The sequence below is a fragment of the Pseudopipra pipra genome, chromosome 20 (assembly GCF_036250125.1).
Source record: "Pseudopipra pipra isolate bDixPip1 chromosome 20, bDixPip1.hap1, whole genome shotgun sequence".
Taxonomy (NCBI): Eukaryota; Metazoa; Chordata; class Aves; order Passeriformes; family Pipridae; genus Pseudopipra; species Pseudopipra pipra.
In genome coordinates, this window is record NC_087568.1 from 873,194 (window position 1) to 887,915 (window position 14,722).

The 14,722-nt window shown below is 41.6% G+C and overlaps 1 protein-coding gene across 4 annotated transcripts in view; it reads right to left on the reverse strand.

Moving 5' to 3' along the window:
• Window positions 1-14,722, reverse strand: part of GAPVD1 (GTPase activating protein and VPS9 domains 1) — a 29,910-nt gene that overhangs the window by 7,142 nt on the left and 8,046 nt on the right. Inside the window, exons 5-24 of one of the 4 annotated variants that reach the window (XM_064676515.1) lie at window positions 14,332-14,418; window positions 12,992-13,126; window positions 12,695-12,884; window positions 11,704-11,784; window positions 10,723-10,883; window positions 9,827-9,953; window positions 8,966-9,091; window positions 7,986-8,159; window positions 7,571-7,711; window positions 6,837-6,971; window positions 6,180-6,299; window positions 5,648-5,725; window positions 5,145-5,518; window positions 4,547-4,634; window positions 4,089-4,169; window positions 3,316-3,438; window positions 2,703-2,832; window positions 2,200-2,309; window positions 1,400-1,559; window positions 750-937 (exon numbers count right to left, since the gene is read on the reverse strand). In XM_064676515.1, the coding sequence (XP_064532585.1) occupies window positions 750-937; window positions 1,400-1,559; window positions 2,200-2,309; window positions 2,703-2,832; window positions 3,316-3,438; window positions 4,089-4,169; window positions 4,547-4,634; window positions 5,145-5,518; window positions 5,648-5,725; window positions 6,180-6,299; window positions 6,837-6,971; window positions 7,571-7,711; window positions 7,986-8,159; window positions 8,966-9,091; window positions 9,827-9,953; window positions 10,723-10,883; window positions 11,704-11,784; window positions 12,695-12,884; window positions 12,992-13,126; window positions 14,332-14,418 (2,809 nt within the window). The remainder of the gene's footprint in view (window positions 1-749; window positions 938-1,399; window positions 1,560-2,199; window positions 2,310-2,702; window positions 2,833-3,315; window positions 3,439-4,088; window positions 4,170-4,546; window positions 4,635-5,144; window positions 5,519-5,647; window positions 5,726-6,179; window positions 6,300-6,836; window positions 6,972-7,570; window positions 7,712-7,985; window positions 8,160-8,965; window positions 9,092-9,826; window positions 9,954-10,722; window positions 10,884-11,703; window positions 11,785-12,694; window positions 12,885-12,991; window positions 13,127-14,331; window positions 14,419-14,722) is intronic. The other 3 variants (XM_064676516.1, XM_064676518.1, XM_064676517.1) reach the window with 3 other exon arrangements.

Genomic DNA, 14,722 nt, shown 5'->3' on the forward strand with positions numbered 1-14,722 from the left:
GATCATCCAGAAATAGCTGTCTCCTTTCTGTCCAGTGAAAGGGCTTTAACTCCTTCCTGGGTCACTGAACCTTATTACAAATACTTTCGTCTCAGTAAATGCAAGATCTCAGATTAATTCCAGCCTATCCAGGCACATTTAATACACAGTACCCAAATGCTCCAGGAGCAAGGACTGACTCCAAATTCCTTATGTGCTCCATTAAGTCAGACATGTGCCTAGAGAGCACAGAAATAGTTTGTTGTAAGTGGTTCTGTTTAGAGAGTTGTCTTCCTGGTGGTGCTGTCCCATATGCTGTGGTATTTTTAAATCTTTGATTCATTTGATTCACACTACTACTATCCCCCATATCTTCTAAGAGGCAACCACAGGTTCCAGACTAAGAATTGAATGCTGCAACTTCATATACCATTTATCAGTAGATCTAAAACAATTAACAGCATTCATGCTTCTTCCACGGGGCAGATACTAGATAATATGATTTAGCATAACTTAGGCCAAGTGAGGATAAATTACCTTCATTCTCTCAGCCCGTGAAAAATGCAGACAGTTACCATGGCTTAGCTGCCACAACATATAGCAAAGTCACAGTAATCTGTCTATTTGAGCCATTAATTCACCAGCTGAAATTAAAATCATTTTAGGAATCTTCTCCTCAGATCGAAAGTTGTATTTTAAAACGTTAACCCAAGCCAGCATCTAAATTAGAAGTAAAGGAATATAAACATTCCAGTCCGCATTAATCTTACCTTGAATAAATTCCCTTATTTTCTTTTCTTTGCTCTCCAGCAGTAACCTCACACATACTGTAGTGAAGTATCTGTTGGCCACTTCTTTATCTCGTAGAACTCTCTGCAAGAGCCTTTCCAGGTGCGCCTGTGTCGTCTGCAGGCCTTGGCGACAGCGAGTCAAATAAGCAATATATGGAGCTCTTTTCCTAAAATAAAGAGACTACATCAGACTGGTAACAGAGATAGAGGCTAATAGCTTTACAAGCTGCTAAGCTGTAGTGCAGGTGGAATCTTCAACCTGTTGCTTATAAAGCAGAACAATGTGTGACTTTGGAAGTTCACCTCACACAGATTTCTGTGAGTTCACTGCCCTGGCAGCACTCAGGAATGCCAGACTAAAGCAAATTCCAAACAGCATTTTGTGTGTGTTATTGCTGAATACTACCCACAAATTGATTTAACCTGAGTTTATTACTACCTGGACCGACTTAAGGCCCAAGCTTTTTTAAGCCATTCACAGACAGCTGAGACAATTTCACTGTTTTGTGGGGAAGCAGAGGTTTAAGAGCCTGGTTTGGTGAAGTACAATTTAAAACAAAAGGGATGTTCCCAATGTGCTAGTGAATAAATATATGGATTTGGGAAGCTGTTATTAACTAACAAGCTACCTATAGTCCTCTGCAATGGAGGCCAGCAGCTTCCGACAGGTCCTGTTGTCGAAGCGGCTCACGCAGCGCATCGTCTCCTGCAGCTGCGCCATCAGGTTCTTGTCCTGGAGGTTGATGGCTTCAGCCAGCTGAACTTTCAAGAAGCACACAATTTCATTATCTGATAAAGAACAAAGAAAAATTGTTAAGGAGAAGAAACAGGCATGATGAAAATAAACTGGTTCTGAATGTGGGAAACGTTAATGATTTAAAACAAAATTTCTGTACGTGAGGCAATAAATGTTATTTTAGAACAGTCTAATAAGCTTTCTTGAATTTTTCAGATATCAGGGGATAAGTTATCATATCATCATCTTAGCTAGTATTTAGAATCATTCTGAAACATGAAGAGGACCAGATAAGGTAACAAATTCAAATTCACCTGTTTGCAAATAAACCTAGAACGAACGGAGGGACACAACACAACACATATATAGTAAAGCAACATAAAGACTTATGTTAAGTCTTATAAGACATAGTTAAGTCATTCAAGTAGCACAATTCCCAACAGCACATGTATTTGGGGAGTATATTCTATAGCTTCAGGCTCTACCTGCACATCCATGGTACTTCATTTAAAAAAAAAAAATAGACCAGATTTAGATGACAGGTTTGTGAAGCAAGAACAAAACCATTCTGGGGACAAAAGGCAGCCTGTGCCTTCTAAGTCCGTAGCAAAGAGAAGTGACCACAAATGGTGCAGCACAAGTGTCATTAGATGGGGGACAAGAAGAGATACACACAACACAAAGAACCTTTACCTTCGGGGTCTGTGTGGTCTGGGAGACCATTCCGTGTTGAGTGGGTCAGCATCGGGAAGGCAACAGAATCTGCTGAACAAAGAGCCAATCTCAATTTCTTCTTTGCATCCCTTAAAGAGGAAAAATATTTTCTTAACACAGTTGCTGTGAGGCCTGCTTCTTCAACAAGAAGTTATTATTTCCTTTTTTATTTAATAGTGCCTAAAAGTTATTTAGTATCATTTTAATATACCAAAAATGCCAAGACTTAATAATATCGGTTCTTTTGATATAGCACCCAGACCATTTTCAAAGAAATTTTCCTAAACACTGAACTGCTCTGTCCTCTCAGGTTACAACATCCCTCCTTCATCAGTGGAAATACGACAGTTTGAGATGCTTAAAACTAAAAGTACATCAAAGTTTACAACTGATCCATATTAGGATTCTTGTGGGAACCAAACTCACAGGTTCAGCTTTTAATTCCACTTTGTGGGTAAGATGAAACCTGCCAATGTATTTACCTATAGGAGAAAGCAGAACTTTGTGGCTGTGCTACTTGACTTGCAGAGTCTGGGAGATCGTCTGCAGACATGTTCTGCAAGGCCTCGTCCCGCGGGGAGTCGTGCATGCTCTCACCATCCCCAAGAGCCTCTGTGGCAACAGAAAAACATTACACTTGAAGAGTCAGAGGAAGAAACCAGTCCAATTTTCTGCTTGTTATTCTAAGGTCAGGTCGAAAATGAAGACCGCAAATAAATCAGCTTATTCTGGATAAGTGAAAAAAGCATATAAAAACATACAATCTACAAGTTGCTAAGAAAAAACAGCATCACTTTTGTAAGGCAATATACTTCCTTAGTGCCCATTAAAACAAAACAAAAGAAAAAACTGTTAGGAGATGTGCTATCAACAACCAGCCCCCTCAATGGTAATATGAAAGAGAGGTCCTTGGGAATACTGATGTAATTCCCAGCCTCTGTGGGACTGTCCCACAGATTATTTGAGAAAACACTCCCAGTTTAGAGCTCACCTTGTTCAGCTGGTAATACTACCACTGGTCTAGAATACTGAAGTGTTTTTATCTTTAAGGAAGAGAAACTATGTTGGTGATGATTCCAAAAGCCAGGCTCTCACCTGCACTGTCATAGTTCACTATGGCTCCTTCACTGGGACTGGTTCTCTTGATGGCATTCCTGTATTTGTCCAGAATGTCCTCAGCAGCTTGTGCCTGTGCACTGAGCCTTGGGTTGGGATCATCTGAAAGAACCACAAAAAACAACAGGAGTCACCCTGGTGTTGTGCCAACTGAAAGCAAATACAAAAACTCAGACCTACACATTTGGACTCTGTTTTTAGCCACATCAAACAAAGAGCTGCTTGTATTCCATGAAGCCCCAATTCAAATATATTTATAAAGTCTGAAGCAAACCAGAAAAAAACAGTACAATGAAAAGGAACATAAAAAGCAGATCCTCAGCATGTTTATACTGCATACACAAATGGTTCTGGGATATTTGAAGACTTCTAGAAATGATTAGGCAAACAAAAAACGAAACACCCAAGTTCAAATCATGTTTAATTTAGCATTTAAGTAACTATTACAGGACTGTGTGTGCAGCCATCCTTACAGCTCAGCTGTGACAAGGATTTGAGCTCTGTAATGGGGGGGGGGGGTAAAAAGTGAGGACTTGAGTTAATATTCCACTGTCTGCACTGACAGACGCCTGACAACTTAAAAACAGTCTTCAAGTCAAGAAGTCTTTATCCATTTTCTTATTCAAAATGCCAGTTGTGAACATCAACTACAGCAGCACATACTTGTCTGTCAACAGCTACCTGGTGGGCACTCTGGAACTCCAGAAGGCATGTTCTGAGAGAAAATTACTATGATAAGATTATTCACATACCTTGAAGTGTTGCGTATCTGTCAGGCACCATGTCATCTTTGTCTTTCTCTTGTTTTTCTTTCTTTCTAAATGGAATAGGAGCTGAAAACACAAGGTACCTCATCAAAGACTATCCTGAGATAATGGCCAAGTTGTAGAAACTTTAAGGAAGTGGCTAATGCAGAAGATTTTCATCAAATAAACTTCAATAAAAGCATAAGCTTATCCACAGGGTGGAGCAGAACTGCACTGCCATCATCTATAGTAAGCTCCACCTTTACCAGACACCCAGGCAGAACAGTTTTGCCTTGCAGGTACAACACACTCTAGAGAACTACTATCCAAGGGAGTCAGGTAGCTTCCTATTTTTATTGACATATTTAATTATACTTTAATTTAGCCATTAAAGTGACTAAGGACATAATAAAGGCAGCATGCACCCTGACTGAAGTACCAAAACCTGACAGACGTGCTCCCACCTTTGGGCATGGCAGACGCAAAACGTTTCCTCCACCAGGGCTTGTTCCTGTCAGACTTCTCATCATCGCTGTCTTTTCGTTCCTCAATCTGCAGAAGGGCAGAGTCTACATCTGAGCATTTACCAAATCAAGTGTAAAGAGAAAATTTCTCCACATCAGGCTCTGCTACACTGACTGTAAAAACAGAACTACAGCAGAGCACAGGGAGCACATAAAATCAGAAATATCCCTCCTGAAGAGGACAGCCTGCAAATGCAAACCCAAAGTCATGAAGAACCTTAGATTTCACTTATTTCTTTTTTAAAGAAAATTACTTCTTAGGCTGTTGCAGCAGTTTACCATTACAATGAATTTATTTCTGAAGTGCCACTAAATCCAATAAAGTTCATCCAGTAAACTTAAGAGAAGCCAGATCCATTTAAGCCACTCTGGACATCTTCAGCTTTAGCTTATAAAACATTACTGGGCAATGTTTAAAGGGTAACAAAAGTGTGCTGTAACTCCTTGGCTAAACACATTTAATGCCAACTCTCTGGCATGGATGCATAGTTAAAGTGGGCACGACAGAAAAAAATAAAATGATAAACAGAAGCCTCACCTCTCCCCTGGAGGAGTCCTTACTGGGAGATGAAGACGATGACTGAGACGTGGCTGCCAGCACAGCTGCTCCAGCGCTGCTGGAGGCCATGGACAGCTCCCTGTCCTCGTTCCCAGGACGTCTGTTCCAGCCGGGATCGCTCATGGGCCTCCGGACCGACGACACTATGTCTGAGCTGCGGCTGCGGACCAGCCTCTCCGGGTAGGAATGTCTCTGCTTGAAGGCTTCCAGGTCGGTTGGAATCAGAGCGTGAGACCCAAAGTTTGGCAGTCGGGCCTCGTTACCTCCCACAGCTCCTTCCAGGATGGGGGGATCCGGAGGTGGGTGAGAGGGTCTTGCATAGTGCACTTTAGGCCTTACTACAGCTGACACGCCTGTGGTCATAAGCATAAAAGAAGCCACACACATTTCTTTCAAGATTCTTCCAAATTACGTGGTATTTACATAGAAGTATTGAAAATGCCTATTTTTAAAAATAAAAAAGCTTACTCTTTACAACTCACCCTCATTTGAGGACAGAGGGTCAAACAATGCAAGCAAAGAATCTGTCTGAGAAGGTGGAGATGTCAACTGACTGGCTCCTGAAATACAGAGAGAACAAAGTTAGCACTGTACCAAAACTGCCTCCAACGTGAGGGACACTGGAGAAACAGTGCCCAGCAACAGCAGGTTACAAAACTTAAACTGCAAAATATTTGTAAAGATATTCTTGTATGGAAAGATCTCTGTAGTACATTGAAATGATCAAAGAATCACATCACAAATAGTGGGGAAATCTTGAGGAGGGGCCCAATTCCAAAAGGACAAGAGGACAGTCAATTTAATCAAACCAAATTAGGGAAAGGTGATCTTAGACCCAGTACTCAAGCTCTAGTACTGAAAACTACTAAAGTCTCTTTGTCAAACAAATACACTGCTGGCACATAAGGAAAATGTTAAGCTTAGTCACCAGAACTTTGAAATCAGGAAAACTGTACCATTTAAGGACTCTAAGTATCATTTGTGCTTATCAGAGACTCTGGGTAAGTAACTTACCATGGGCTGTTTCATCCATATCGGGACTTGTCACAGAATCTTTTCCCCCGAAGTCAGAGCTACATTCAGATCTGAGATCCTCAATCTTGTTGGGAATATCTTCAGATGTTGCACTAATACCTTACGAAAGAAGCATCCATAATAGTCTTTCAGAGAGCAAGGAAGCAAAATCCTGAGGGTGTACAAATGTTTGGTGAACACTGCAATAATCAAGTCTTAACTCACAGTAGTACCCACAGACACACGGAGTTTCTCTACTCCCAAAATAACAATTTCTGGTCTACATTTTACCACTGCCATGAATACACTCTGACAAGGGGCATTAGAAGGATACTTCACTGTTATATACTTGGCAGAAAATGAAAAACTAGAGATATGCTGATTTACTTAAATAAAAAAAGTTGTGATAATAAAACTAAACGCAAGAGTTGCTTCCAAATCAACTCTCTGCCAACCACTGCTATTGCAGCACAGAGTATTCACCACTCTGCTGCCTTTTTTATTTCTCCTGTGAGATGAACAAAGAATCACTGCTTTGAAAATTCCTGAATGAGTGCAGGAAGTTATTTTATGAGTGAAGTGAGGTATAACTAAAGCACATGCAACAGGGTGAGTGCTCTGATAGAGCAGTGTGTTTTCAGGGACAGCTGAACACACCTGACACAACGCTGAGTCCTGGAGTGCTGGGTCGAGAGCTGACCTCCCTCACATCTGTGTCATCAGACGTGCTGCCCAGCCCAGAACAGCTCTCCAGTTCTTGGAGTCTTTCCTCCTGTTTTAAGTCTGGAGCCTCTACAAAAAGGAGACAATGGAGAGCAGAGAGAGAAAGTATCACTCCTCAATGCCAGGCTCCCTTAACATTCACATGCAGAAGGAATGCGGGGGTGTTGGTTCAGTGTATCGAGTTCTAAGGTAACTCAACCACTTCAGCAAGAGTTTTCTTATATTCTTTGATACAGAAGGCAGGACTCTGCACAGACAGCAATGCTCTGTCTGCACAGGAATGCTAAGGAGTGTTTACTGTTTTAAGTGTTGTATTTCTTAGACACAACAGGATACAGTCACATCTTCACTGACCACAGTGAACTGTACGGCCCCTACTCAGTTTCACAGGGAAGGAAAGCAAGTGCAAGTTTGCTTTGCAAACCCTTCTCTTCCCCTTCAGCCCTTAAGAATTTCTTAAGTAACAGTAAGTCTCTCCCAATGCTTTCCATCTTCTCTCTGCCTAGGAAGGATTTGTGCTTTTAATCCTGGAAGTATTCATAAACACTAACTTAATCCTAGGACAATAATTTCTTGAAGAAAGAAGAGGCCGTTGTTCTGCATTATATGCCTCTGGAAGAGTCTTAGAATCATGCTAAAGAAATAAGCAAAAACTGCCCAATTCTGACCTGAATCACTCGGTAATACTTCCACACTCCACGCCTCACTTGTGGTTTCTGATATGGTTGAACCTGTGCAGGGATCAAGCAACACGGATCCTGAACCTGGCAAACACAGCAAGCTGCCTAGCATGTTCTCTGCAGCTGCACCTGCAAAAGTAAAGCCGAAGCGTATGGCTAGAGCTGGGCTCTGGAGACAGCTCTAGAGAGAAAAGTGTCCTTAACAAAGCCACCAGGAAACACAACGGTGAAAAGAAATGAGCAACTGAATACAATCCAGGTCATGCACACAAAATCCTCCTACAGGAAAGCTGCAGTTTGCTCCGTGGGCACAGCCTGCTGAGGAGGGGAGGAGGAGGCTGGGCAGCCTCGCGGTCCCAGAGCGAGCGAAGCACGAGAACGTACCCGGTGCAGCACCGGTTACCTGCGATCTCCTGCAGCCGGTCCTCGTCCATGTTGGGGTCGAAGTCACTTCCCAAGACATCTGTGCTCCAGGTTTCGCTCACAGTTTCTGATATATCTCTGTCATCAGTCAAACCCATCATATCACGGATTTCAAACTTACGGAGCTTGTCATCCAGATTATCCTGAGTTGTGGCTGTGGGGAAATAAACAGTTCTCAGCTCTCTGAAAGGCTTCTCCAATTACTTCAGACTGAAAACCTGGAAGAGTGCATTCTAGGAAAAAAACTCCAACCAACCAACCCTCTAATTCTGTCAGGAAAGGCAGTGGTTTAAAGTGAGGCCTGTAAAGCACTACTACACTATTCAAGAGATGCTGTCTGAAAACACATTTGAGATGTAAGAAGAAAAATCTGGAAGTAAACATGGTGACCTATTGACTAAATCAACAGACAAAATAAATGAAATGTAGTGCTATAAAGAAACTGATACAATTCCTGTAGAAGAACTAACCACAGAAAAGCTGAGGCCTCTAGAGCCCAATCCAGCCCAAACCCCCTGCCCTGATCAGTGACAGCAGATTGCTCATGGTCATGTCCAGTCATATCTCCAGGCTGGAGACACCACAATCTCTTTGGGAAACCTGTTCAGTGTTTGACAAATGTATATTAAACAGGAAACTATCCAGATGCTTTTAACCTACTCCAATCCAGATCACCCTACTCCTGAAGGGAAAAGCTTGACATCAAGCAAAACTTTACAAGCAGTTTCCTACAAAGGACTTAAGCCTCAAAATTCCATGTGATTTCCTTTTCCTAACAACAGACTACAAGAAATATTTCTTGGGAAAAACCAAACCAAACCACAAACAAATGCAAGAGTGATCACGAAAGCAAAACATCTACTTTTTTCTTCCTGAATTAGTGCATTTTGCCACCTCTTTCCGCAGGACTTTGGCTTTGCCATCTCCAGCTCCTCAGGCTGTGTGAGAGCTGGCACCTGCCTTGTTCGTGCTCCAGGAGCTGCAGAGCCTCCACGCCGTTGCTCCCGGAGGGGCCCGCGCCGAGCTCCGACACCGACTCCCCTTCCAAATCCAGCGAGGACACCGAGTTGGAGCGATTGGAAGGACCTGTGAGAACAGATTTTACTCTAAATCTGATTTGAATAACAGTGCCAAATATACAGCATTAACATTGCAGGACACGATTCACTAGAAAAACTAGAAGAAATTATACAAAATACTGAATCTCATCACTACTGTACTTTGCTGCAACTAAAAAGTCAATAAAGTCTTTGCCATTAACTTCTCCATGAATTTGTTTTCCTTGTTTTGAGGAGACAGAGAGCAAAAACTAAGTTATGGAAGTTATACACAATAATGCAGGACTGATCTGCCCAAACCTCTCCCATCCCACAGACACCTGTGCTTTGCTGTGTCTGAGGTTCATAAAAAGGAGTTGTCCAGAATCCAGAAATTATTCTGAGATATGTAACAGTTTATTAAAACATGGTGAAAAATAAGTCTGAGAAGCCCAAGTTAAGAGCTAAATTAGATTATCTTAATAACTAGTATTACATTTAAGTTTCAAAAAAAAAAAAAAATCCCTCCGTTTTGTCTTTCTAAACACACTTAGGTTTTCCTCTTCCTAATTCTCAGACTTGGTTATGCCTTTGTAGGTCAAAATATAGCTGCAGGCTTTTTTCTCTGAACAACTAAGAGAAAAGACAGGCTCTCACATTACATGGCCTTCAGAACGGCAAAGATGAGATGCTGCATCTAACACACCTTCCTTTTAGAGTTAAGGGGGAAAACACCCAAAAAACAGAGCAACAAAACTTCTTCAAGACTTAAGCAGCCCTTCACCTTCAGATATTCCTTCCAGATTATCACTGCAGAGGGAAAAGCGCAAGGTTTTATCAGGTTTACCATGGAGTTTGTTTTCGTCAATGGGGACATCTTGCCCGCCATCTGCAAGCTGCATGTTTAAGACCTGGAGAGTGGGGAAAGAAACAAGACTTCCTTAAAATAGGTAACTAAATAGTAAATAAAATATTGGAGGCATGTTCTTGTATTGTCAGCGTCACAATCAAGTTTCTAATGTTCTATCTGAAAAAGGGCAGCAATGTCCCAAGTCAGGGCCTGGGGACAATGCAAGATACCACGCTGTGAACATCAGGTATGTCCTGATAATGGAGCCAGGCTCCCTCAGCACCCCACAGACCAGTGTAACATGGAAACTGCTCTCCACGAGGCTGCCAAAGGAGATAATCCCAACCTCCAGGCAAGGCAGCAAATCTGGAAGCAGCAGCTGTGCTGCAGCTGGAGAAAGAAAAGGCAGTAACTGCAGCCCTGCCCTAAGAACACTCTGCAGGCACTGATGGCACTGATAGCACAGCTCTGCCCTCACAACAAGCTGGGCCTCTGCCTTTCAAGTCTGAGCTGCCAAAAACATTGGCATCAGTGCTCCAGTTCTGCCATTCACCTGTGTCCCTTGATCCAAGGGACAGGGCACTTGCATCAGTTTCTTCAGGCTCAACAAAAATAGCTCAGGTTTGCTCTTAAACATCTTAAGTGAGGGGGAAAAAACCACCTAACAAAGAGCAATTTGAAAGCTAAAAGCCCCAAGTTCAGTAACATAAAGTAAGGATTTTAATTCCAATTACTACCAAAACTTAAGTGTTACAACCTCATTGTTCTGCTACTGAGAAGACAGAGGCTGCACTGTTCAAAATATCTGAGATGTCATCGTGTCTGGATACCTCATTTTCTGACATCATTCCTGGAGTAATCTGTGGACCTGTCCCCAGAGAAATCACCAGCACTTCTTCTGGCTGAACTTCTGGGATAGTTTCCTGGGAGGATCCTTCGTGATCTCCATGCTGATCCATCAAAATATTTGATCTACTTCTGCTACGAGTTGCTAAGAAAATATTTTGAAATGTCAATATTAGAAAGTTTTTCCTTGTTTAAAGAGGAAAAAAGGACAATACAATGGAAATACAGAACTATAGTGTTTCAATTAGTAATACATACAAAATAAATTTACAAAATCAAAGTCTTATTAAACTTTGGGATATGGAACTGGTGTTTAAATTTGAGTATTGATGAAGGAAGCTTTCAACAAAAAAGAAGTAGAGAAACAAGGTACACTCTGTCCTGTTTGTCTACACAAATTCAGCGTATTCCAATCACAGAAAGACCTTTAATATGTTAAATGAGAAAATTAAGTTTGTTACCAACAAAAAAGGTCTAGGTTTCTGTGGCTTAAAACTCTGATTAATTTGTTTAGAAGGTTTTTTTCACCTAAAAAATTGGAAATCTAATTCTAACAGGTGTCTCAAACACAAACATACAATAGAGCATCGAGTGGCTCACTCTGATTATTTTCTGACTCTATTAATCTTTTCAACCGGCCTCAGATTCCCACGTTTGGCTCCATGGAAGCAAAAACGCCCACATGGAATTAAGACTTCTAAGTATGGCAGCATGACACCAATTATTTCTTTATTTGATCTGGGGAAAACAAGGCAAGTGTGCAGAAGTCACAGCCAAAATCTGATTATCACACAAAGGCACAGGAAGGGTTTTCAAAAACCACACGAACACAAAGTGAGTTTCACACAGAAATCAATGAAGAAATCTGAAAAGGGAACCGATTGCCAGAGTAACCCAAAGACATGCTTGAGTGGTGACACAGGGCAAAGTTTCAGAGAGAAGAATGGAAAGAGGGCATTACCCACCAAAAGGGGTTACTAGAGTTATGTGAGCTGACAGATTGGTGGCAGAGGTGTCCCAGGCAGTAATGGCTGCCAATTGCTGTCCTGGATTTCGGAAGCATTAAAATGAAACAAAAGAAATAAAAACTTTGAGCAAAAGCTATTTTATACCATAAAATAAATGCTGCTGTGCCAGAGCCATTCAGAAGCAGAGTTAAAACAACATGGGACAGGTTTGTCTTGGGAGTGGTTTTGTGGGGGTTTTTTGCCACTTATCAGGCTCTGCATATTTTCATCCTTTTACACACCAACACCAAACCTCTCAAACAAAACTATCCCATGTGGTCATAATCACAGGAATGATCACTGACTGATTAATTATCACATAAATAGTTACTGACTAAGAGTACCACACTTCCTATCTTAAAATAAAGTATTATTGATAAGGAAAAATTCAAGACCCAGAAATCCTATTCAAAAAACAAAAGCCAACCAACATAAAATTGCATTCCAGAATACTGACAGTTGGAATTAGAGTAGACAAGGAATGGAGAAAGGAGAAAGCTTCTCTTCTTGGTACATACTCTGAAAGTCCTGCTCCTGCTTGTTCATCTCCTCCCCATTTGCTCTCTTTATGTTTAACTTACTCTATCCCACTAATTAAACAACTCTGCTTCCATCTTAACGCTTTCTTAAGCAATCTTCCCTCCCAGATCTGCTTCCCCTCTTTAAACTTTGCCTTTATTATCACTGTCAGCCACTACCATTATGACCACCAACCACTACACTGCTTTTCTCAAGTTCAACCCGGAGGATGAAGCTCACCCACCCTACTTCCATCACAAGGTAAGGAAGTTACCTGGCTTTCTATGCTAAAGAAAATTCTTCACTACCTACACAGAAAAAGTAAGAACTGAAGGTGTAGGCAAAGAGTAGCCCCAGGAGATGCCTGAGACAATGGCCCAGAACTGTCCCACGGTACAGAAGCACACGAGACTCCGCTCGCTGCCCTTACCTATCGGTAACCGGTTTTTTTTGTTGGCTGGAGTGGTCGCAGGAGAAAGCTGGGGGGTGTTATATGGAGTCATTTCAAGGCTGCTGCTTTTCCCTGGCTTGTTCTGGGGTAAGTTTGCCAGCAAGTTTTCCAAAGCCATCCGATCTTCCTTAAGCTGATCGCTTGACATCACGTTGCGCATAAAGCCAACCTAAACATTTACAATTAGTGTGTAAGAACTGTAAGAGACCAGCCTGGTTTGTGGGCACATATGGGCACGAGTTTACACTACTTCTTTTCAAGAAGGTGAGGCATTACCAGAGTGGTCAGCTGGCTGTATGTCATGTACACCACGGTCCTGCTCAGCCCCTCCAGCAGGTTGACAGCAGACATCGGAGGCGTCTCCACCGCGCGCCCGTCGATGACCACATCCAGGAAAGCAGCAACACAGCTCTGCAGGGAGAGCAAGAGACTGCAAATGAGAGACCACTTCTGGGGTTTGGAAAGAAATTTATGACAGGAGTTAAGTACTTTACAGAATGATGTTAAGTTCTGCTTCCTACTTTTGAAATCCTATGATAGAGTAGCAGATATCATTAAAACCCCTGAAGAACAAGCAAGGAAAGCATGTAGACAGTTATAGCATTACCTTCATTTTTTTCTGCATTCAAAAGTGTTACTTATGTGTCCTCTTAAAACTTTTTTAAAAAATTAAACTGTTTTATGGCAATTAAACTGCCCCTTCCCGAAGGATCTGCTGAGCACAGACCAAAAGTGAAACAAGGAAGCAACACACAATATCAGTTTCTGATTTGATGGACTGTTAGTTTTAAAATAAATGTGTAGCTTTGTGGTATGACTGTGTAACAATCAGAATTAGCAAAAACTTGGAAATTACACAAGTATATCAAAATGTTTTTAAACATCTGACAGTACAACAAAGGCCATAAGTTTCACTGTTGCTCTGATGAAGGTAACTGCTGTATGGGTATGAATCACAGAACCACAGAATATGCTGAGTTGGGAGGGGCACACAAGAGTCCAACTCTCAGAAGATTAATACTAAAATGGAAAAGCCGAACAAAAAAGCACAACTATGCAAAAAAAAAAAAAAGGAACAGAAGTTACTTGCACTAACAAATTCTTTGGTGTTAAACCAGACTTCACACTAAAGCTGTCTTCAGATCAAAGTGTTTTGTTTAGGTTCAGTTGAAAAGCCACAGACAGTAATTTAGCATTTCATGAAATCATAAAATCACAGAACAGTTTGGGCTGGGAGGACCTGAAAGACCATTCAGTCCCACCCCCCTGCCATGGACAGGGACACCTTCCACTAGACCAGGTCGCTCCAAGCCCCGTCCAATCTGGCCTTGGACACTTCCTGTGCACAGTCTAAAATGTAATTTGCTTTAATTTCTTGTTTTGTATCTTCTTTTAAGAAGTGTTAGGTCAGAGTAGAAGCAAGAATCCCCAATGCTTAATTCCAGAGCTCAAGGGTTTTTTTCCCCAGCTTTGTGCAGGATTCAATCTGCTTTTCAGTACATGTAACTTGGAAGTTAAACACTTAGTAAGTCCTTTGTAATGTCTGAAAAAGGAGACTGCAGAAGGATGATGATGTATCCACTGAGTCTCAGGGTTTTTTTAGTCTGGATTCTTACTTTGTCAAATTTAGCAAGGCTGCTCTTGGTACGTGGATCTCCCTCCTCAGAGCCCGTCATTGCCAGCTGCTGCAGGAGCCTCCCAACCTGAAATGAAAAAGAAGTACAAAGAATAAGCCTTTGAAAACAACATGATGGACCCAGCTACAAAAAATACTCAAAAAAACCTCCTCCATTCTAAATCCTTTTTCAACTAATACTCCAAGAAATACTTCTGAGTGAACAGTCTTGTGCTTGCTTTCAGGGCAGAAAAAAAGCAAGAAGCTTTAGAAAAAAAGCAGTCATTGCATTTAACAGAAAATGTGCTGTGAGCATCCATACTACCCCCTCCCAGGAACAAAGCATGTTTTGTTTTTACAACACGTCACAATTGAGAGTTGAATCTAGGTCA